Source organism: Limulus polyphemus, unplaced genomic scaffold, assembly GCF_000517525.1.
Source record: "Limulus polyphemus unplaced genomic scaffold, Limulus_polyphemus-2.1.2 Scaffold3027, whole genome shotgun sequence".
NCBI classification, from domain to species: domain Eukaryota; kingdom Metazoa; phylum Arthropoda; class Merostomata; order Xiphosura; family Limulidae; genus Limulus; species Limulus polyphemus.
Genome location: NW_013668637.1, coordinates 24,796 through 47,938, shown reverse-complemented (window position 1 = coordinate 47,938; position 23,143 = coordinate 24,796). Strand labels below are relative to the sequence as shown.

The 23,143-nt window shown below is 32.2% G+C and overlaps 1 protein-coding gene across 1 annotated transcript in view; it reads right to left on the bottom strand.

Moving 5' to 3' along the window:
- The window catches only part of LOC106468498 (serine/threonine-protein kinase mTOR-like), a gene marked incomplete at its 5' end in the record, with an annotated part of 108,081 nt that overhangs the window by 62,763 nt on the left and 22,175 nt on the right, over positions 1-23,143 (bottom strand). Inside the window, 9 exons of the mRNA XM_013928928.1 lie at positions 3,771-3,902; positions 4,228-4,353; positions 4,991-5,098; positions 5,862-5,939; positions 7,393-7,508; positions 8,253-8,353; positions 10,722-10,861; positions 19,472-19,550; positions 20,032-20,165. Coding sequence (XP_013784382.1) covers positions 3,771-3,902; positions 4,228-4,353; positions 4,991-5,098; positions 5,862-5,939; positions 7,393-7,508; positions 8,253-8,353; positions 10,722-10,861; positions 19,472-19,550; positions 20,032-20,165 — 1,014 coding nt within the window. The remainder of the gene's footprint in view (positions 1-3,770; positions 3,903-4,227; positions 4,354-4,990; positions 5,099-5,861; positions 5,940-7,392; positions 7,509-8,252; positions 8,354-10,721; positions 10,862-19,471; positions 19,551-20,031; positions 20,166-23,143) is intronic.

The window sequence follows — 23,143 nt, the reverse complement described above, 5'->3', positions numbered from 1 at the left end:
TAACGTAAACTAACTACTACGTATACTAGTTACGTACTCGTTCTCGTACGTACTACTACGTAGTAGTACGTACTACTACTACACGTGTGTGTTTTTTATTCATTTCTATCAATGCATGAAGAATGATACTGAGTTCTATATTTTAATAGTATCTGAAAGGAACATTATTAATCCAAAAACTTTAAATCACCATATTCATATTATTATTACTCCAGTGTACATTTTAAATCACCATACCCCACATCATTACTCCAGTGTATATTTTAAATCACCATACCCCACACATTACTCCAGTGTATATTTTAAATCACCATAATATTACTAGAACGTATATTTTAAATTCCCATAATATTACTAGAATGTATATTTTAAATCACCATATCCATGTTATTACTCCAGTGTACATTTTAAATCACCATACCCATATCATTACTCCAGTGTATATTTTAAATCACCATATCCATGTTATTACGCCAGTGTATATTTTAAATCACCATATCCATGTTATTACTCCAGTGTATATTTTAAATCACCATACCCACATCATTACTCCAGTGTATATTTTAAATCACCATACCCAAATTATTACTCCAGTGTACATTTTAAATCACCATATCAATATTATTACTCCAGTGTATATTTTAACTCACCATACCCACATCATTACTCCAGTGTATTTACATTAGTTTTTAATAGATGTGAGACCATTGGCTGTACTTCTGTTTGAAAGAACACAAAAAATGATCTGTCAGTGATTAATTTTTTTTTAACAACTGTGGTATGTCACCAGCTACGTGTTTCAAATGGAACTTATTTCTCTGTCCATGGCAAATTGAGTTTGAAAGCACCTTGCAGGTGTATTTGCAAAATGAATAGGGTTTACCCAGCTTAGCTTGACAAAAATTAGCTATCAGAGTAGAGGTGTTAAAAATGTGTGGTTGTTCATTTCTGACTAATCCCCAATGGATAATTTCACACTCTTTATTTCAAAGCATCATGGCTGATTCCCAAGATCAGGTGCACTGTTTAAAAGTACCACTGTATAATGTGGTATTTATATAGTGGGTTCAAGTAGTTGGTTCTTTCAGTTATACTATCAAAAAATAGGCATACAATTATCACTATTTGGAACAAAATTTGATATTGTCTAACTGATGTACTAATACATTTGATACAGTAGAAACAAAATCACATGAGACTGGTCGGAACTGCGATAAGAGCAAATTATATTCCAGAAATGATGGTCTCCACTTAAGTAGACTAGATAGAAAGATGTTTGTGGAAGTTCTATAGAGAAATTCATTAAATACAGTTTAAACTAAACTTGCATAGTGGTGAGAGAACTTGGGAAATTATTCAGAGCTTAACAAGTAAGTTAATAGTTTAAAAGTTAAATTTATCCTAATTTAAATATAATGTTAGTTGTTATTAATGTAAAGTTAGGAGTATCATGAACAAAAAAAGGATGTGTTGAAGTTGAAATGTGAGACAATGATATAATAAGTGGGAATTACTCAAACTTGATTAGATTTGGAGAATAATGATAATAGGAACTATTTTGAAATTCTACGTTTTAATTTATTTAATAGTGATGACTTTTTAAAAGAGAAAGTGGGGTGGCTCTTCATACAAGTAAAATAATGGATAAACTATATCCTATTGGGAACAAAGACTTAAAAATGGTTGTTAGAGTTTGAATCTACATGGGTTACAATCAGTGGTTTCAAGATAGAAAGTTTTTGGTTGGCAAATCATTATAGGCCACCTGATCTTACAAATGATGTCAATGAGAAATAGTATAATGAGATAAGGGTTTTTACTAATGAAGATATTGATGTGATAATAATGGGAGCCTTAAACTGTTTCGGGATTGCAGAGATCATTTTTGGTTTTGATTGCACACTTGCATACCAAATTTCAAATATAAGTAAAAATTAGTAACCCTAACTCCATTTCAACAATCTTTAATATAACCTTTTGTTCCCACCTGTTTATGCTTTTGCAGCATGTGATTTGAATAACTACTACTGAAACCTAGCTTTGAAAATAGTTACAGGAAAAATTTAACACAGGACAGAACATATTATAAACTATTTACATTGGGTAAATTAAGAGTGATATGAAAAGTGATTTACAAGTTCTTTACAGATTTATTAGAAATCGTTTCTGTAGAAAGAACAGGATCTCGTGGGAAGTTATGTAGACTTAAAAACAAACCACATATCTGGGAAAAATTTCTTGTTTCTTCAGATAATCTTTCATTTCTGAAAATGTTTTCAAGTTTAATTTACATTTGTTTTTTTTTCAGTAATAAATTTCTTTCAAATTCACATTTGAAAATTTATTCCAGCTTTACATATTTTTTGTATGTTTAGTGGTATGCACTTGCTGACTTCACTCCCTGAAGAAATCATTTTGAGATATTCTTTTTAAACTCTGTTTAAAACATTTTAATAAATTAATATTCTTCAAACTGGAAACTATTTTTTGTATTATTATGTACAAAAAATGATTTGTTTGACATCATGTTCTTTGCAATAGATCTATGAAAATACCCATATTATAAAGCATTGTGTGTGTGTGTGTGTTTTCAAGGTCTGTCACCCTTCAATGAAAGTAATTTAATCATTTCCATACTTTACCAGTGTTGTACAATTAAAATTCATTACTATTCACAAAGGTCACGACCTGCTTTTAGTTTATACAAGCATTTTTCCCTAATTGGTAGATAATTGCACTACATCAGCTGTTACTACAGACTGAGTTCTGGCTTATACTTCAAAATTTTCTTATAATATGTAAATATTCAATGAACACAGTCAACTATCTTGTTAGAAATATGATAATTTTCAGAAATAAGATGAAAAGCTAATCAACATGTTTTTAAAGACAAAATGATGTTTTATGTATGATTGACATACTTATTTGGTAATAAATATATATAAACTATTTAAAAAAAATTACAATTAAAATGAATCTTAGCAACTATAAAACATTTTATTTGATTGTTACAACTACCAAGCAAATGCAGGCTGACTATAAAAATGATAAGAACTTACAAATAAATTAGTTGTAAATTCATACAATCACTCAGATGAACATTTTTTTCTATAGATGTATCCAGATGTTTTTTAAGGTTTTTCAAAAGAAGTCAATCAATGTCTTATAACTCTTGCCATGCTACAGAGTGTTTAGACTAAACATGGAGTGGCAGTATAAGAAAGTAAGAGAACTATTTAGAAATTGTGAAATCAATAATTATATTTTAGACAAAACATTGTGTGTCCAAAACATATTTCAAATAGCCATTTTACTAGTGTTACCACTGCATTTATTTAAAACACTTATAAAATCCAATATTCACAGTTACAACTATTTCTTTACTTATCCAGTGATTTTTCAGCAATAACCTGATTCTACAAATAAAAGAGAAACCTCACATCTACAAGTACAAACAGTTATTGGATAGGAAACTGAATAAATTTACTAAAGAATTCTTCCCTTAAGAAAGAACATTTACAAATAAAAATGCAAAGAAACATGAAGTCTTGTTTTTTTGCATTTGTTTATTTGTTTACACAATTTTGAAAAGATATTTATTCCCTGATTTCAGGAAAAGCCTAACAATATAACTTATAAATCTTATATATGTATATACACACAGCCGAAATTTCTTAATTAAACGTTACATCCCTATTAATTAATTATTTCACAACAATTACACTGTTACATTTAATATTTTAAGTAGTTGTCACACAAACTTATCTTACCTTTTCATTGTTTTTCCACAAATGCTTAATATAGGCAAAAGTTACTTGTGGATGAGTTGTGGGAAGAACTGTGTCAGAATGTCCTTTAGGATCAATGCCAAGCAACATGACTAATGTTCTATTGGACAAGTTCTAGTGAAATTTTCAGGAATGAAAATTAGCATTTAAAATTTATTCAAAGATAAACAAAATTTGAAAAATAATAAAAAATATATTAAAGTAATCTCTATACTATAAAACTCTTATTCAGAATAATTTTATCATATCTAGATAAAAGAAAACCATATTTTGAGATCTAGGAAAATCTCTTACATCAAAAAGTATTGACAAGACCAAATGTTACTTCACACGATTCAACTTGTTTAAACACACTGAAAATAGGCTATCAATTGACATACAGAGCTACATAAAAAATGATCACACCATGTATTATTATCAGATATTTGTTCAAACATACCAGCCTTCCAACTTTACGACACAAGCTGGCATACTTCATCCACGTTCTCATGTCTTCCTGCGGAGGAACTACCAGAGAATGAACTTGTAGGATTTTCTGCCAGTCTTCTACCACCCGCTGACAACCCTGTTGCCAAATAGATGAGAAAAACAACAAACATTTAAATATGAACTTGTATTATCTTGTTTATAATTTATACTTATAAAGCACAAAAATCTGTGTGTCTGTCTGTTTATCCGCTATCTAATTACTCCTAGGTTACTGGGCCAATCTCAAACAAACTTTATGGGATTACAGTTTGGAACAAGAGGCATGTTAATGGTGGTTCACAACCCTTCCACCCCCATTATTGATGTTACTGAGCATTTATTATATTTGATGTAAATTAACATTAAGTACATTCATAGATGGCACCACATTTTTACACCAAACAACAACAAAAAACTTCATACAACACAACATACATACAGTGTGGGGCACACAAATGTCATATATGTCTTAAATGGTGTGCTAGCACTCTCTATGGAGGAATGCAATGAAAAAAATAGCTGCCACTATTGCAATAATACACAAACTCAGCTGAAGTTTCTACTCCAACAGCCACCATAAAGTTTACATGAAGAGCTGTTTCTTGAATTATAACTACTTCCTACTTTGACCCACGACCTTACAACTTCATCCCGTAAGATCTGTGGAAGAAAAAAAATACTTATATATTCTCTCACCATTTTTTCACCCACAGAAGTTAAATAATTCTCAATACCTGTAATCTATCCCACCACTTTTGCTTGATTGCCTCTTTTTTTTCAGGAATCAGTTTGTACTGAATAACCTCCTCCAACTCGGCTAACATCTGAACATGGACCATAGCCTACAAACACAGTAAGAAATCAATCAATGTCACTGATATATAATTGACACAATACCTGCATTAGGATTAGTCATCTGTGGTTAAAAAACCAAAATTAAGTAACAGATCCCTCCTTTATAATTATCTGTAAAGTAGTTATGAGAAAATGTAAACACTCTTACATTTTAATCTTTATGTCCTAAAAAATATTTCTCACACAGGACAGATCCCATGGTCTCTAATATGGCTATATATATATATAAACACAAGCTTCACAAGTATGCATTGTTTGCATAAAGCATACTACTCTTCAGACTACTCTAAATAAAACAATAGATCAACATAAGTCAGCAAGATCTAATGAAAGCAGTCAATTTTCATAACTGTTCATTTACGAAAAGTTACATCACAGCTAAATGCTAACACTGATAAATAAACAGTGTACATGTACCCATATGTATATGAATATCTGTAAAACATTTACAAAAAAGCTGAACAATTGTCTACTTCCCTACAATGCTGTCGTCTATTTTTTTAATAAGATAAAGTTTTAGCAAGTCAAATACTGACACACACATTGTTTCTGTATTTCAGTCATACATACATACATATAGTAGATTTAATAAAATAAGATGGAGAGAGGAATCAGCACTGAAAAACAGATTCTAGTAGTATTAATCAAGTGAAAAATAACTACCTAAAAAATCTGTTTTGAAACTATTGGTACAGAAATTAATATTTAGAATAGCCACCCTGTAGAGTCCTAGAACACAGATCTACTTACACCATATGCTCTGTTGTAGCTCTCTCCAGCCATTGCTGTAAGTTCAGTGTCAAGGAGGTCACGAGCTTTATCTATATGCTGAAGGAATGCATAAACAAATAACATGTTAGGGTAATAATGGCTGGAGATGGCTTAAATGGGTAATGAAGAAAAACTTTAATATAAGTTTAACATGACAGCAAATGTACAACGTTTCGACAAGGTTTTGTTAGGGTAGAAAACACAGCTACACTTTACAACATGAATAAAAAAAACAATAAAATGCATGTGAAGTTTCCTATTATCTGATAAATATGAGCATCATTACACACTAAGTTGTTTTTACTTCTGATCCTGCCCACTCTTATAGTGTCACAAGAAATTTATTAAACACTCAATACCAAAAATATTTCAAACCTCTACCTATAGTATAGACTGGCCCTTACTTCGTGGTTATACAAATTAGGTATTTACATGTTAATAGCATATCAATTATTACTGCAGTTTCTCTTATTAGACAAAGCTGTTTTTTTTATTACCATAAATGTAAACTCTGAAAACAGTGACTTTTGATTTGCCAGTCAGCTTGACCATCCTTGCAATTGAGGCAACTGTCAATTGAGCCTTAACAATAGTGTTCTTCAAAGTTTAATAAATCTTTTTTCTTTCCCATTATAGCAGTAATAGATAAATCTGGTTCCTCTGAATGGTCATATATCTGCTCTTTAATACTTAGCCACCCTAGCTTTTCTTACATTGGTGCACAAATGAATAATGACTGAATTTTTCAAATTAGAATTATTGTAATTAAAACCCACAAGGCACAGGTAACTCACAAATTAAACCTCCAATAATAACTTGAGTTAGGGAAACTCACTCAGTTCAGGGTTCAACATGTTTAATCTGAAGATCATGCTCAACGACATGATAGCAACAAATATTGGTGAGATTAAATATTATTCCTGAGCTAATAATACCATGGCAAGCTCTAATTTTTTGTCATCTTAACTGTTGATTCTAAAAATTGTTGTTGAATGAAAGAAAACATGTTTATTTAGAAAATGACACCTTAATTTGCTAGCTTGATCAAGCAATTATTGGAACTACAAAGCTAGTGTAGTTACAACCGAAGACTTATTTGTTCAGCCCAAATGAATCCCTAATGGAATAAGCCCAGTTAAACTGTTCTTTCATCTGGGTTAACAGATTTTTTTGTAACTCCTAAATCAAAATTTTATACATTAAAATAAGAAAAAGGGAAATTGAAAATGATATTTTACTAAATAAATCAGAAAATATTCAAGTTGAGTACTTAAACAAGTTTTAAGGTAAAAAAAAACTGTATTTGGAACTTTTCTGCATAAATACATGATTATGCTTAAATAATTATAAAACTGAATCATATTTTAACCAAATCATGTCAAACCTCTGGTAACATATTTTTGAATTAAAAAAAGAAAAAAATGAAAAATAATTATGTAATTTTAGCAACATTTCTATGATAAATAATGATAATAATAACTAGAATGATATAAACATGTTTTTCTATTACCAACTGAGCTTTCTGAAAGTCATCTCTGTGAACAGACAACACTGCTTGGAAAAAGGCTCTGTCCATGCTTTCCCGTGGTATTACTTGGGCATACTCTTCCAAATTTGCCCAAGCACCTAAAATAGACCAATATGATTAACTAGCTTCTAGGGGAAAATAAATAAAAGCATTCAGTATGATGTAAAAATGTAGCAGAGGTCAAATGTTTTCAGAAATTAATAATTCAGAACTCAAAATTTCTCAAGCAGTATCTAGTAAAATTCAAAGCTTATACAGTAGACTAGAACTAATATTACATATTATTTACCAATACATGAAAATAACTCTTATTAACTTCTCTAAAAAATAGGAGCTTGTTTGCTTCAGCATTTGTTAAAGAGTTCTTTCCTTACAAGAAATCAGATGCAACTTTAGTTGTAGTTTCAAAAAAACTTACAAACTAGTATCATTCAACACCTGCTTATAATGTCCTGATATAGTGATACTGGATATTCAGTCTACTAAACATCATGATTTAACAGCTACATTTATTGTAAGTCTGTCCACTTTAAATTTTTGAGATGCTTGTTTAAACAAATTTTTACCGTATCTATATTTAAGAATTACCAAAAAGTCGAACAAGTGGCTTATGATTTAAAGTTGGCAGGAAAAACTAAATGTTTTTGTGCTATAATTTGAATAACACCAAACCATTATATTTATTTTTTTATATATTTTCTTGCTCGTAATGGTGATGTATGAATATTGTCTGCAAAGCAACTGAAAAATAAATCAACAGCTTAACAAACACAAGGAGCTTAAAGAAAATCAATACTGTAATAATAATAGTAATTAAAACTAGAAATTGTTAATAATATTACCTAAGCCCCAGGCTGCTGCTGCAGCCATTCGTGCCATTCTTTGGCGATCTCGATCCTGAAACTTGTTCCAAGATTCTCTGGCCAAGTCATTCAATTTAGACCTAGCAGAATAAAAAAGATAAGACTTTAACAGAAAAAAAAAAAAACATTCATGAAATGAGTCTTACTGGTAATTTTACCTGAATAAAAATAATTAAAATTTACGAAGATTTTTAAAAGACATGATAAATTCACAGACAAATCATTTGTAGTGGTCATCTACATATTGTACACTGCATAGTTTCTTTCTAAACATAAATGGACTGATTTTGTACAAAAATTAAAGAAATGAAACATATTATTTCTTTAATGAATCTGGACAAATTCTAAACTAAATATGGGTAGGGTCACAAATTAGTATTTGTGTGAAAAAACTAATATTACTTCCTATGAGAGTCATAATTAATTCTAATTACATACAGTGTAAGTTATTAAAAAACATACATATGCTTTGTTTCTAAAACACTAAGTAAGAAATAAAAGGGAAAGCTTAGTAGACCCACTTCACCAGTATACAGCTCCTCATAAGAAATCTCTATCATAATGTAATAATTCTTCTCTGGAAGAAAAAAAAAGGATACTACTCAAATTTTCAGTAAAGACAGACCATTTTGTTACCATCTTTGTAATAAACTATATTATCAACTTAGCCTGATAATAAATTAGTGATTTTTGTTTTATTACTAGATATCAATTAGTTTATACCCCGTGTTCCCCTCGATAGTATATAGTCTGTTTCATCAATGGTAGGGACAATATTTGATCTTAGGTTTTCTTCTTGTTACAAAGGCTAGTGATCTATCCACTCATCTGGGGCCTTACATGTGTCACAGACCTTGAATCAACATACTCAGTTAAACATTATAGAAAAGATTTTAGAATTCATGAACCACACAAATGCATAACATCTTGTGATAAAATTCAAAATATAGACAGGAAAGGATTAAACTCCCAAACCTAGATGGTTATGTGACATTTCACAGCAATAAAGGGTAAAAATTGACATCACAAACTGCACAGTCTCCAGAAAAAAACAAGATTTATAACACAGAAAATATTAAGTAAGAGGAAGAAAAATACATCACTACAATTCTCTTTGAAAGTGGAGGCTCCGAACACTTGCTAAATAAAAAATACCCTTTAAGAAAATTACATACAGCCATATTTCTAATGTCAAAGAACTCTAAAAACATACTAAGGATATGCAAACACTATAATTTAAGAAAAGTATCCAGAAGTCAGAAAACAATACACACCAATTTCCTAAAGACCCAACATAGGATATAACCTAATTAGTAGTTAAAATCTAGAAACAAAAAAAGGCTAATTAATAATTAGTAATAAATATGACAACTCTAAACACAATACATAAAAGAACTTATTACTTACTAAAAACAAACTATATTTATTATATGTAAATTAATTTTGAGCATGCATATTAGAGGGGTTTATGTAATCAGAAGATACTGCCATTAACTACTGTACCTACTAAACCTAACAAGCTTACCTTAGCTGATACTTTGTTGTAGAAAGAAAGCATTATAGCTTTCAGGTAAATTAAATTTAACACAGAAATATTTTTATGAATCAAAAGAATGCCTAAAGAGACTATAACAAATTCTCAAATCTATAGTTTGTTCCCAAGTCTTCTAAACTTCCCATTAGATTCATCTGTTCACCTCTATAGTTTTATATTTGTCAAGAAGCTACCATCCCATGCCTTGTTTCTCTTTTGATTTTCCTTCTCTCTTTGAAATTTTATTATTCAGAATCTTTTTCACACCTTTCTTCATGTCACATGTGGTCTGAAATAATGAAGCACATTTTGAAAATAGTCACAAGCAAAGTTTAAGTACCATTAGATAGAGAAGATTAGAAGCTGTATATATCAACGTAGAATGAATGAAGTGGTGTAGACAGTAACACATGGTTTTGTTGGAAATTCAATAGACTAAACTCCTGTGGAGATGAACAAAGGAACTTGCAGGGTAATTATAAAGACAGTTTTGCAGTTCAGGATATTTCACAAATAGTACGGAGTAGGAGCATTATGAATATCGAGTAGACACAAATGCCACAGTTTTCTCATGTTGCCACCAGGGGCACCACTCTGATCAATCATAGAAGCTGCTTATAATGTGCTCCTCCAGCATCCCAAATGCACCGTATCCATGAAACAATGGACATTACATGACAATGTACATCTCATCAGGTATGCTGGCTACATACTAGACAATTGCATCCTTGAGGGAAGGGTGCATCAAAGATTTGAATGCTGACCCCCTTATATGCTCCACGGGATGTTAAGGGTACATATACCAAGTTTAATGACAATTCAAAATTCTTTAATAAAATATACTTAACTATATTTATATGTAAAACATAAAACGAGAAAATTGTATTGATAAATTAGTCATAAAAATTACAAACCATTCTGCAAGAACTTCAAGACATCTCATCTGTCCAAGAATCAACTCCACATCATCAGGATTCTGTTCTCGGGCAAGTTGGTAAGCTTTTAAAGCATTATCCCAGTCATGAAGTTTTTCATACCATCTCTCCTTCACTTTCTGATTGAGAAGGTAATAGTAGGTTTAATGGAACTAGAATAATAAAGCAGCTCGAAACAGAAAAGTACTTCCCCGTAACAAAATATTTATTTGAGAAGTTACATTCAAGATGAACGATAAATAATATCAACACATTCAAATCCTTGTTAATGTAACTTTTCAACCACACAGTTTAAACGTATGTATAAAAGTTAACTAGTTACCCTGCTAATCAATAATGATATCTATATAAAATTAAAAATTTTATGATGTTTACAGCAAACTGATTTGTTTCCTGTATCAGAAATATACTGCATAGGTTGTTAAAATTTTAAGAAAAATATTTATATTGAATGTAACTTTGCTTATTCTGCATTTAAATCAATATGTAAAATTGTTAGAAACACTTGAGAAGAGTTAAAGAAAACTATTTTATTATAAAACCACATTCTCCTTTTAAAGATTTATCAGAAAGAAATATTTTTATTAGTGTACTAACAATTTTACTATAATTAGGTGGCAGCAATAATATATAAATGAAATGAGCATCTAGAAGCCTGAAATTAAATTTTGGTCAAACCCTTCAACTTATACTAACTCCACTCAGGTAGTATATTTTTATTTTTGGATTTATTTATTACTTGACTGTGTTGCTATTATATTTTCTTTCAATATTTAGATTACCAATAAAGCAATCACGACTAGATTGTGTTTGTTCTTGTTTCAGCATATTTTTTACATATGTATGCACTACATGTCAATATGAAAATATTAAACTTCCTGTTTGATTGTGCTGCTAAAACCATTGAGAAAATATTAAGTAAAAAGTATACACAAATATTTAAACATCCATAAACACTACTTGTGTTTGATGCTTAAAAAATTATTTTCCACAGTATCATAAACAAAAAAATTCAAGAAATTTTCTTGAATATTTAGTAACTATAAATAAAATAAAAGCTACAATTATAATTAAATCTATTCTAAAAAGTCCTGAATGTAAGTTTTCCAATCGTATGCAAAGGATACAGAATGGCTCTGAATGGTTTCAGTCTATAAAAGTACTATATATCACTCACAATTATATATACATACATACATATATATATATATATATATATATATGTGTGTGTGTGTGTGTGTGTGTGTGTGTGTACAAATAATCCAATTGGAACTGTTTTCTTATACATGCAAATAAACTTCTTTGTTACTCTAAGATTTCATACTCTTTCCAAGTAATAATTATATTTTAAACATGTTCAAGTTATTACTTTTGACATTTTTAAACGTACTTGTATGGAATTACAGTATCACATATTAAAATCTTGTAGAAGACTATCAGATTTGCCATCAGTGCACTGCAGAGGTCATAAATTAGGTTAATGTTTTTTTTTCTACTTGTTCAATGGATGCAGATAAATAACTAAACACAAGTAACATTTTAATACTACAAACGGAAACTATAATTAACATAAATGTATAACAAGATTTCCTGTATATGTTTCATTTCATAACTACAACATTTAAAAAACATTTTTTCTTTACAGAAGTTACTGTTTTACTTGTTATTACTATATATATACGACTTTGTACACTTGTGAAGACACTAATTGGAAAATAAAGGTATACCAATACCAAATTTTAAATTTAGATGGACCAATGCTATGAAGAATACTGATGCAATGGAAAGAAAATAATTGACTGAATACCAGATAATACAAATAGCATAATGCAAAAGATATAGCTCAATTAATACATTTACATCCCTTGCCGTTTGCTTCTTTAACTCTTTAAACCTATTAGTTTTTGTACATTCTGCCAGAATTAATCATGATGCCCTAATAATTATCACCATACCTTATAAAATTCCCAGTATATTTATAAAAGGTGGATAAGTTAACATCTTCCTGAACTGCAAATGTATTTCCAATAATACTTACCTCTGCTGACACTATAGCTAATTCTCGATCTTCAGGGTTTCCACTCTTTGTCTATCTAAGCATTGAAAATGCTTGGTCCAATACTTATTTACCCTGCTCAAACGCCCTTGGCAAATTCTAATTTGCAAATTTCTCCACCAACTTCAATGCACCCTCTATCTAGGTATTGTATGTAAGCACCTCATTCAGATAATGTAATCATTTTTTTGACACATAAACTAGCTTTTAGTGGTAAGGTAGTGTCAGCGGAAGTATTATTGGAAATACATTTTCAGTTTAGGAAAATGTTAACTTCCAAAACATACTTACCTCCATTGACACTATAGCTAGAATCATACATTGAGAAGGAGGAAGGGCCAGTGCAGGCATGAACTGCAGAAAGCATCTGTATAGAACAGAAGTGTACCAATATAAAGATGGTACAAGAGTGGGGGAACCCAACTACATCCAGAGCAGGCATGTTCTTCACCAACTCAGTTCCTATATCAAAGGTGGAATAGAATACAAGTAATAGTCAGTACAGGCCAGCCCCAACCAGATAGCCGAGGTTCCACAACTTGGAGTTGGAATTAAAGGGTCATGGTGGCTAATGTTTACGTATTGTTTCATGAGAGACATGCAATTTCAGGACCATTTCATGTTGCCTTGGGTTAGACTCAACAAGTATCTTCAGAGCATTAATATCAATTCCAACATGTCAGCCCCTGCCATCACAGTTTTTAAGGCTAATTAACCTGAATGAAATTTGCTGAACCTTCATTGACACTTATGAATATTCAAAACATTTCTATAAACTTCTTTGATATTTTTTTTTGGCTACAAGGAGAAGTTGTTTCCCTTCTTGCATTGAAACAGCATTACATGCCAAATGTGTGTCTCATCGTGTGCCATCACTATAGGGGATTAGAGTATACTAAACTTTACACATTATATATGCTACACTAACATGACGTTTAGGCAGTTCGTTTAACTATTATACATGATGTACGTTTTTTGGGTGGTAGTTAATGAAAGTGTTCCAAAACGCAACATTAATTTCTTGACGACCTAATAAATTGTATGAGTTATCAATTATTACTGCAGTTTCTCTTATTAGACAAAAGGAATCTGGTGAGAAGTAACACCCAAAAGATTTCTCTCCTGTAATGATAATTCATTATAGGCTATTTGAATCAATTTACGACGCTATTGCATTAGAGTAATGGGAGATAAGTTACTGGAAATAGAAAGATTCCAATGAATGAACAATCGATTCCTACTACCTCGAAATGAGTTAGTATGAGCCACATAGCACTTGAGGATTCTAAAAGGATATAACAAAACGATCAGGAAAAAGAGTGGTTATAAAGGTCAGAAATGGCTGGCAAATGAATTGGTGAGAAGGATCTTTCCCCTTTCCTTGCTGTCAGAGGCTTTGGAAGAATAGACCTGTCGGGATAAAGCAGGACAAATGATAAAGAGTCCAATGCACATTGATTGCAAACAACTCTGAATGACATTGTCCACAAGCCAATAACAACAAAAAATACAATTTAAGAGAAAGGTGACACAAAGAACATGAAGCTAAATGCTCAAAGCAAGGATGAGACAATGAGTGTAAAACAGCTGTAAAATCCCAGTTTGGTAGTCATATGGGTCAAAAAATACAAAAAGATTTGAGTAGACCTAATAGTACTGAAAATTCAAAAACGTTCTAATATTTAGAATACCAAAACATAGTGGATAAGAATGCCTTATACAAAGTTACTGTAGACAAAGCAACACCCCTCTGAAATACCCAAGTCAGAAAATGGGATATGGTAGATACTTTAGGACAAAGAGGGTTTAAATTCCTTTTAATACACCAGTGATGATAAGTATTCCATTTCCATTGCTAAATGGCAGTGGTTGGCCGATGAAGAGATTTAGTTAAATACAGAGAAACCTTAGAAGTTAAACCCTTATGTCGGACAAAAGACTGAATAATATTCAAGCATGAAGATTGAGCTTCCAAACATCTGGGTGGAGAATGTCTGATCAAGGTTGTCTCAACAAAGACTGCCAGTGTTGAAGAGGTAGAGGTGGACATTTCTGCAGATATCAAAGAAGTGGAAACCACGTTTGAGCTGGCCAATATGGTACAATGAAGAGAACTCGACAGGGAGTGGAATAAACCATAGTCAGAACCCGGGACAATAGCAAAATTGGGGGAAAGGCATACAGATGCAAACCTGTCCAGTCCTGACTGAATGCAGCTACTGCCAATGCCTGAGGATGAGGTATCAGAGACCAAAACAACTGCAGTTAAGAATTCCAATGAGTTGCAAAGGCATCGATCATTGGAGATCTAAACTGAGAGCAAATCCATTGAAAAACCTTGTGATGTAGCATCCATTCTGTTGGAATAATCTGGTTGGGTCGAGACAGGTGATCTGAAATTAAACTCATCACTCCTGGAACATGACAAGCTAAAAGACTGATATGATGAACATGAGCCCAGTAGAGAAGATACAAGCTATGAAAACAAAGGTCTCAAGAATATGTGCCTCCTTGATGAGAAATCTGAGAAACTGCCATGGAATTGTCGGAATGTATCATGATAATTTTTCCCTTCAAGAGAGACAGAACTTGAACCATAGCCCAGTGTAATGCAAGGAATTCGAGAACGTTGACATGAAGGGTAGACTCGTCTTCTGTACAAATACTCTGGAACTCATGACCTTGAAGATAAGCTCCCCATCCCTGAAGAGATACATCTGTAAACAAATGGATCTGAGAACGAGGTGGTGGAATGGGTGCTCCAATAGTAATGTTGTTCCGAATCAACCACCATACACAATCGACAATGTTGCTCCTGAGTAATGAGACAGGATGATCTAAAGGGTTGGAATGCATGATCCAATGGTCACACAGTGACCATTGAAGAAACCTCATATGTGTTCATTTAAGAAGGAATGAGAGGTTCAAGGGATGCCCATATCCCCAAAAGAGAGAGAACCATCTGCACAGTAGGAGGAAACATTAGTAAAAGCCTGACAGCTCTTTCCATGGCTTGTAACCTAATAGGGGTTGGCTGAGCTTGACTTAAGTGAGTATTGAAAAACTCACCCAGATGGTCAAGATATTGTGTCAATGAAAGAATAGATTTCTCCAGTCTGATAAGAATACCCGCTTTCGTGGCTTCTGAAAGGAGAATCTGATAGTGTTATTCTGGTAATTGATGGGATGGTGCCAGAAGGAGTCAGTCATCTGTATAATGATGTGTGCATAGACCCAATGAATGCAAATGATGAGAAAAAGCTCGTACAACTCTGTAGAAGACAAAAAGTGCTGATGCAAGACCAAAATGTAGAGCCCTGAACTGCAGGACCTGACCCTTGTGCACAAAACTGAGAAATCTCTGGGAAGATTCTGCTATAGGAATATGAAGATACGTGTCAGTAACATCAAACCTGGTCAACCACAGTCCTGTGGTAAAGTACCATCGTTGGTTGAGAAAAGAGTCCATAATAAAGTGAGGAGGATCTAACAATTGGTTGAGTCGAGACAGATCAATGATTGGATGCCAATATCCTGTCTACTTGGGTAGAACAAATAAATGGGAATAAAATCATGGGAGAACTGGATCAACTATTTCTACTGCCTTTTTGATTAACAATTCTCTTATGGCCTAGGAACAAAGCTCCACTTGTTGTGGATCTGTTGGAGATGAAAAGGCAGATAATGGTGGAGGTGATGTAAATTGAATGACCAACCCTGAACATGAAGTACCCATGGATCCCTGGCGAGAGAGCTTCAGATGTCCAGAAAGTGATGTAATCTTGCTCCCACTGCTCCCCTGCCCAAGGGATAGTCATCGACGCCATTGTCTGTTCCAGTTGAAGATCCTCGAGAATATGAACGGACTCTATTATGGGAATCAATAGACCTATGAACCGAGGGAGGAGGTCAGGAAACACTATGAGCTGACATTCCTAAATTTGCACCATAAAGGCGAGAAAGCTCACAATGATAAAGAAGAACGTAAACAAGCTGAATCAATTCCTGATTGCAACATCTCTGAAACTTCGGAAAACCCAATGGGATGGAAAAAAGGAGCTTCACGTAACTCCCTGAGAGCAGATGGCAAAAGAACATTTTCTAACAAGGCATCTATACCCAGTAAATCCCAAATTGCTAAGGGAAATGTTGATAGGTTTCCGACAAAATTTGGATCAAAGAGAAATACCTTAGGACAGTAATGAGAGTAAGATGAATCCAAGAAAACTGTGATCTGTTCAAAGTGATCACAGGTTCCAATCTAGAACCCCATAGGTCCAAAAGGAGGTCCATCCATTGAGAATCTAAATATAACTCTTCCAGGCAGTGAAAAGCCAAATGATGCTGTTCGAATAAATGTGGGAGACAAGGCATAGCTATCCCATCATGTAAGTGAGCAGCACATCTCCCAGCATGAACAGCAATATCAGGAGGAGGAAGAAGAAAACCAAGTAGTCACTTGCCGTCCTTTCTGCCAAAAAGGAAGGAGTAGAGTCAAATGCAATAAGAGAGACCTACAAAACCTCACAAATCCAGGTAACCAACTGAAGAATAGGAGGTGGAGGTGGCTGATCAAGAGGATCCTCTGTTGAAGCCGACCTAGTAAAAGAAGGAGCCGGAAAAAGCAATTCTAAATTCTCTCCAGTTGATCCCGAGTCATTTGCAAAAGCTGCCGCAGAACCCCCTGGAGACACACCTTTGGTTCATATATATGTCTCCATATCACAATTAATTTAAAAATATAAGTGAAGATACAACCATAGTCATCCAAACTACATCCAAAGTCACAACATAAATTATGTGAATAATCATAACACTTCTGTTTATGGAAACCTGTGCCAAACGCTTTGTCAAGAAAAAGTGATTACACTGTCTGAATGAGGTGCTTATATACAGTACCTATATAGAGAGTGCACTGAAGTTGGTGGAGAAATTTCAAATTATAATTTGCCAAGGGCATTCGAGCAGGGTAAATAAATATTGGACCAAGCATTTTCAATGCTTAGATGGACAAAGAGTAGAAACCCTGGAGATTGAGAAATAGCTATAGGGTCTGTGGAGGTAAGTATGTTTTCAGCCAAAGAGATATAACTGTTATTGGACACTATCACTGTCCAATGGGTAAATCAGGATTTTTGGCCAGACGCTGGCAACTATTGTTTGTTATTAAGCAGAAAGCTACACAGAGGGCTATCTGTGCTCTGCCCACCACAGGTATGGAAACCAAATTTCTAGTAGTATCAGTCATACCACTGTGCCACTAGGAGGTGATGCGGGCAGCATGTATGTTAAACAAATACGACTATATAACAGAGAAAGCTCATATTAAAGTTAACACTGCGAGTTATGTACCAGAAAAAAACTATAATCTTTAAAAACGAAGAATATTGACAAACATTTACGTGCACTAAACACTATTTGTAGCAATATTCAAGTAAAATAAATATGTATTAAATATTAACTTTTCTTCAGAGAATTGAACTCAATTTATATTTTTCACATTTTGTAGGAAGGATGATGTATTTTATATCACTCCACACCCAAAAGAACTAGATGTGTACATTGAGGAAAGTAATCTTAATAGCAATTAGATAAGTAAACAATCTCCCGATTATGTTTACATACAATAAGATAAACGATTAATCTTTAATCAAATGTAAGAAATTATCAGTGATGTGTTTCTGAAATACAGATCAGTTGAAGAACAAAGTTTCACAACTGATGTTGATCTTACACCACTCATGTGATTTGAAAATCAAGTAAGCAATAAGTCTACAAGTACTGAAAATAGAGTTATAAATACCTGTGGTAATGTCAGATACATATAACTATTAGTATTACCTTTAGGCATTAAAGAAACAAAGGGATTTTGTATTCAGTGTTAATGACATGCAGTTTTCTTAAAGTAAAATTAATTTGAGGTTATCCTGTTGGCAAACTTCACTGACAATGATAATAAACTAATCTGAATAATTTTGAAACTCTTAAAATATTTCAAGTGTTAGCTGTTTGTTAGTCTCCTAATAAAAATGAAAATGGACAATAATAACAAAAACTGGTACCACTGTGTTTCTCGTGTGTACTTAACCCTAATTGTGTGATTGAACTTTCTCTCCTTATAATGGTTACATAGTTTCACACATCAGTTAGCAAGAAAAGTACAAAAAATCAGTTTTTATATTTATTGTTACTATAAATTCTAGTTTCATGCTGTCGGTAGACAACAATTACAATGCCATAATCATTACCAAGCTTTCAATTCCAGACAGTCATATCACGTAACACTCATCTCTTTAAACATTAAAATTTGTTCTACATGAAAATAAAGCTTGAATATTACTAATGGATTGAATACTTTAGATGTCTGTTTGTGATTACTTGGCTGTTGGATTAACAATTCTTACTTCAGTGCTTTACACAAAGGTAAGTAGACAAATGTTTATTTATAGACTTGAATTTTATGAATTACTGCTTGATGACTGGAGAAAACCAGTTATTTATCATCTGCTCATTTTCATTAAGTTTAAAAAAAAGACAATTTGAAGTACTTTGAAAGTTTATATGTGTACAAAACCTGTATATACTAAAACTACATAATCTATTTACTTATTCTATGTCAATTAAGAATCATAACAGAAATATAATAATGTAAACAATTCCTTAAAGAACTAACCAGTTCACTTCCATGGTTTTTCATGGCATACTCTAGCACCCCAGCTGCAGCTTCAGGTTGTTGAAGCTTATTGTTGATACTAAAAACACCATAATAAATTAATTTTCATCAAAATAATTACCTTCAAAAGAAAATTCAGATACAGCTTAATATTTCTTAATAAACATTTTAAATATTAAATTAAATGGATAGAATGCATATAGTGAAATCTAGTAGTTAAAACCTTTTGAAATAATATGCCTCTTAAAAAAGTTAGACCGAAACCATATGTTGTGAAGTAAGCCTATTTAAAAAATCTGCTATTTGGCAGTTACAAAACATAAATGACTAATTATATAATGTAGGTAATCTGTAGCTATCATAATGCTGTCAACCTTAATTCAAAACCAAAATGATAATCCACAAGGTAAAGCAATAACTTTTTTCATTTGACACAGGGTCTTCAGTGTAATAAAATTATCGTTCCGAGAATACGGGTTGTAGTTTTAAAATATAAGGCCAGATTGTTATAGTTTAAATGGCCATATAAATAAAATGTGAACCAAGAAAATGGAGATTACCTAATAAGTGCTTCAAGCACTTCTGTTGTTGGCTTTCTGTGGAACTCATCTTCCTTGTAGTGCAATGCTTTAGCATAAGCTCTGCATTTCATGGCTCGCTGTCCCAGTACTGAGGGTTCAAGTGGTAAAGGACCCTAGCACAATTCAAAGTAAGAAAATGTCAATTTTTCAATGTTAGGAATTGTTTACAGTAAAGAAATTGTTATGGGAAGTCAGAAAAAACTTCTAACCTAAGTCTTATTTTTTTAAATAACCAGAGTTCTCCATTAAAAATCCACTATTTAACACAAAAAATTAAGATAAATGTTTGAACTTTAGAAGATTAAATACTACTTCTGAAAAATTGGTTATGGTTACATGCTAAGAAGAATTTTTAGCACTGGCTAAAGCACAAGTTTTTATTCACTAAAATTATGGAATTTTACTGAAGCAAGTTGATCAGTCTGCAGTCCAGGTAGTGTAGACCAGTTCCTAATTTAGATCCATAACAACAAGGAGGCAATCTGTCAGCAGCAGATATGTTGTTTATGAATTACTTACTATTAATTTATTTTACTTTATCTAATTATTTATTTATTTTTAAATAAAGTTCTCAATGAAAACAAAAGAGTGCACTTTTCATATAAAAACTACCAAATTAATTGCTATTCAACACTAAAGCAACTGGGTAAACAAAAAGAAGTGTGTTAGCGGAGCAATCTCATTCTTTTTTTTTTTTAGCTGGTTTCCTATTCAAACCTATTTTGGCATTGTTGTTTCAGCCATTCTAAACACGATTCAGATATGACCATCTACATTTCAATGCATGTTTTGTTGCAGAGACTGTTATTGCCTTTTGTGGTATTTCTTTAGTTTTTACAAAGTCAAACCATCTGATGTTAAGGATCTTTCTTATACATTTGCTTGCAAAAACATTTAGTTTTTGGTGAATAATTTAATTTTATATCCACATTTCCGCTCCATATGGTACGACAGAACACCTTGCTCTGATCACATATTTCTTTTTGTATTCTGGATAATGATTCTTCATTACTAGATGTTGACTAATTTTTGATAGGTTGAACTTGCTTTTCCTATTTGCGATTTAATATCTGCGATGACATCTTTATTTTGATATACAATGCTGTTGAGATATGTACACTTGTCTACCCTTTCAAGTGGTTCTCCTACTAAATATGTTTTCATCTTTGATTAATTATTTAGTTTGGTTTTGGTTTGAATTTCATGCAAAGAGGGGTATCCCAATTTAGCAGTGGAAGACTAGAGAGAAGGCAGCTAGTCAACACCAACCACCACCAGATGACATCTTTATTTTGATATACAATGCTGTTGAGATATGTACACTTGTCTACCCTTTCAAGTGGTTCTCCTACTAAATATGTTTTCATCTTTGATTAATTATTTAGTTTGGTTTGAATTTCATGTAAAGCTACAAGAGGGGTGTCCCAATTTAGCAGTGGAAGACTAGAGAGAAGGCAGCCAGTCAACACCAACCACCACCAGCTCTTGGGCTACTCTTTTACTAATAAATAGTGTGAATGATTGTTACATTATAATGCACTCACAGCCGAAAGGATCAACATGTTCAGTGACAGGGATTGAACCCTCAACACTCTGTCTTTTCTTGCACCTCTGCTCTGGTGTTATTTGAGAGGTAGGTATCAAATTCTAGATCTCTGAGATTTTTATCATCCTGCAAACAGATTTCAGTTGTTCATATTACGGTCTATCTCATTATAAAGTCTATGGTGATTTCGAAAAGAACAGGAGATTGTATACAGGCTTGTCTAATACACATTTTTACTTCAAACCAACCACTTTATTCATTGTTAACACTGGCAGTGCAATATGATCCATCAAAGGTGTTTTAAGTGATAGATTAGATGTCACAACTTATAAGAATAATCAAAGATTGGTCTTTACAGTCAACTGACCAAGTTTAGTTTGACACCTATGGTGAAAGTCTTGGACAACTAATCTACAAAAGTAGTCCAGAAAGAAAAAGAAGACATTTCAAAAGACTTCCATCTTTTGTTTTATGGTTTGAAGACAAAAGGCGGAGTCTTTTGAAATGTCATCCTTTTCCTTCTGGGCTACTTTTGTAGATTAGTCATTCAAGATGTTTTTCACAAGTGTCACACTAAACTAAGCAGTTGCTGCCGATTTCACCTTTGTTCGTTCATAATGAAGATTCTACCTAAATCACCTATATTAATAACCATTTATAACCAATAACCATATTATAATTTTGTTGTAGATGCACTGTCTTCATATTTTTGTTATATCCTTGTTTCTCAACCTCACTGTAAGAATATTTGTTGTTTATTTATTAAATCAAACATATTTAAGATGGGTATTGCCATTAATTAATAGTCACCAAACTCAGCCAAGCTGATATTCTGATAGATAATTAAAGGATTAAAACAGTTCTCAGTATTTATTCTGCCTGAAAAAAAAACTGAAATGACCTTGACAAGATATCCATGAGCAAAGTTAAGACAATGAATTTTTTGTATGTTTCTGTGCTATTAATTTATCCGGCAGTATAAAATACATAGAAGGAAAATTATAAAAAACACAACTAACTTGCAATGCTTTTATTTCAACTTACTCAAAAATAAGAAAATATAGCTAACCGATTATAGTCAACAACTGATTAGTTTTGTTAAATCAATTGTCTATTTTAATGTTTCAATTAATTCCTAACACTAATACTGATAATATGTAAAATCACAAAATGCAATAAATTCAAAAAGTCAATACAAATTCTTCTTAACCTTACATGTATTGCTGTATTTGTTTAAAGAGCTACACAAAAGTTGTTCTGTATTCTTACCTGTATTTCTATTTTGTTACAGAACTACTGAAATCCTTACATTTATATCTTTATCATGCTAAATCAATTTTAAAATTCCATAACCTTACTGTGAAATCTCAATACCTGTATATTTGCTCACTAATATTATGTAGACTATCAATATTAGTTCCCTAAGTACAAAACTCCACAAACTTGATCTTAAAATATATCTTACAACAGACATTTTTATTACAAGATGAATAAGAAATTGGAAATTCAAAAACCTACAAATAGGGATCTTAAAAAAAAGTAAGG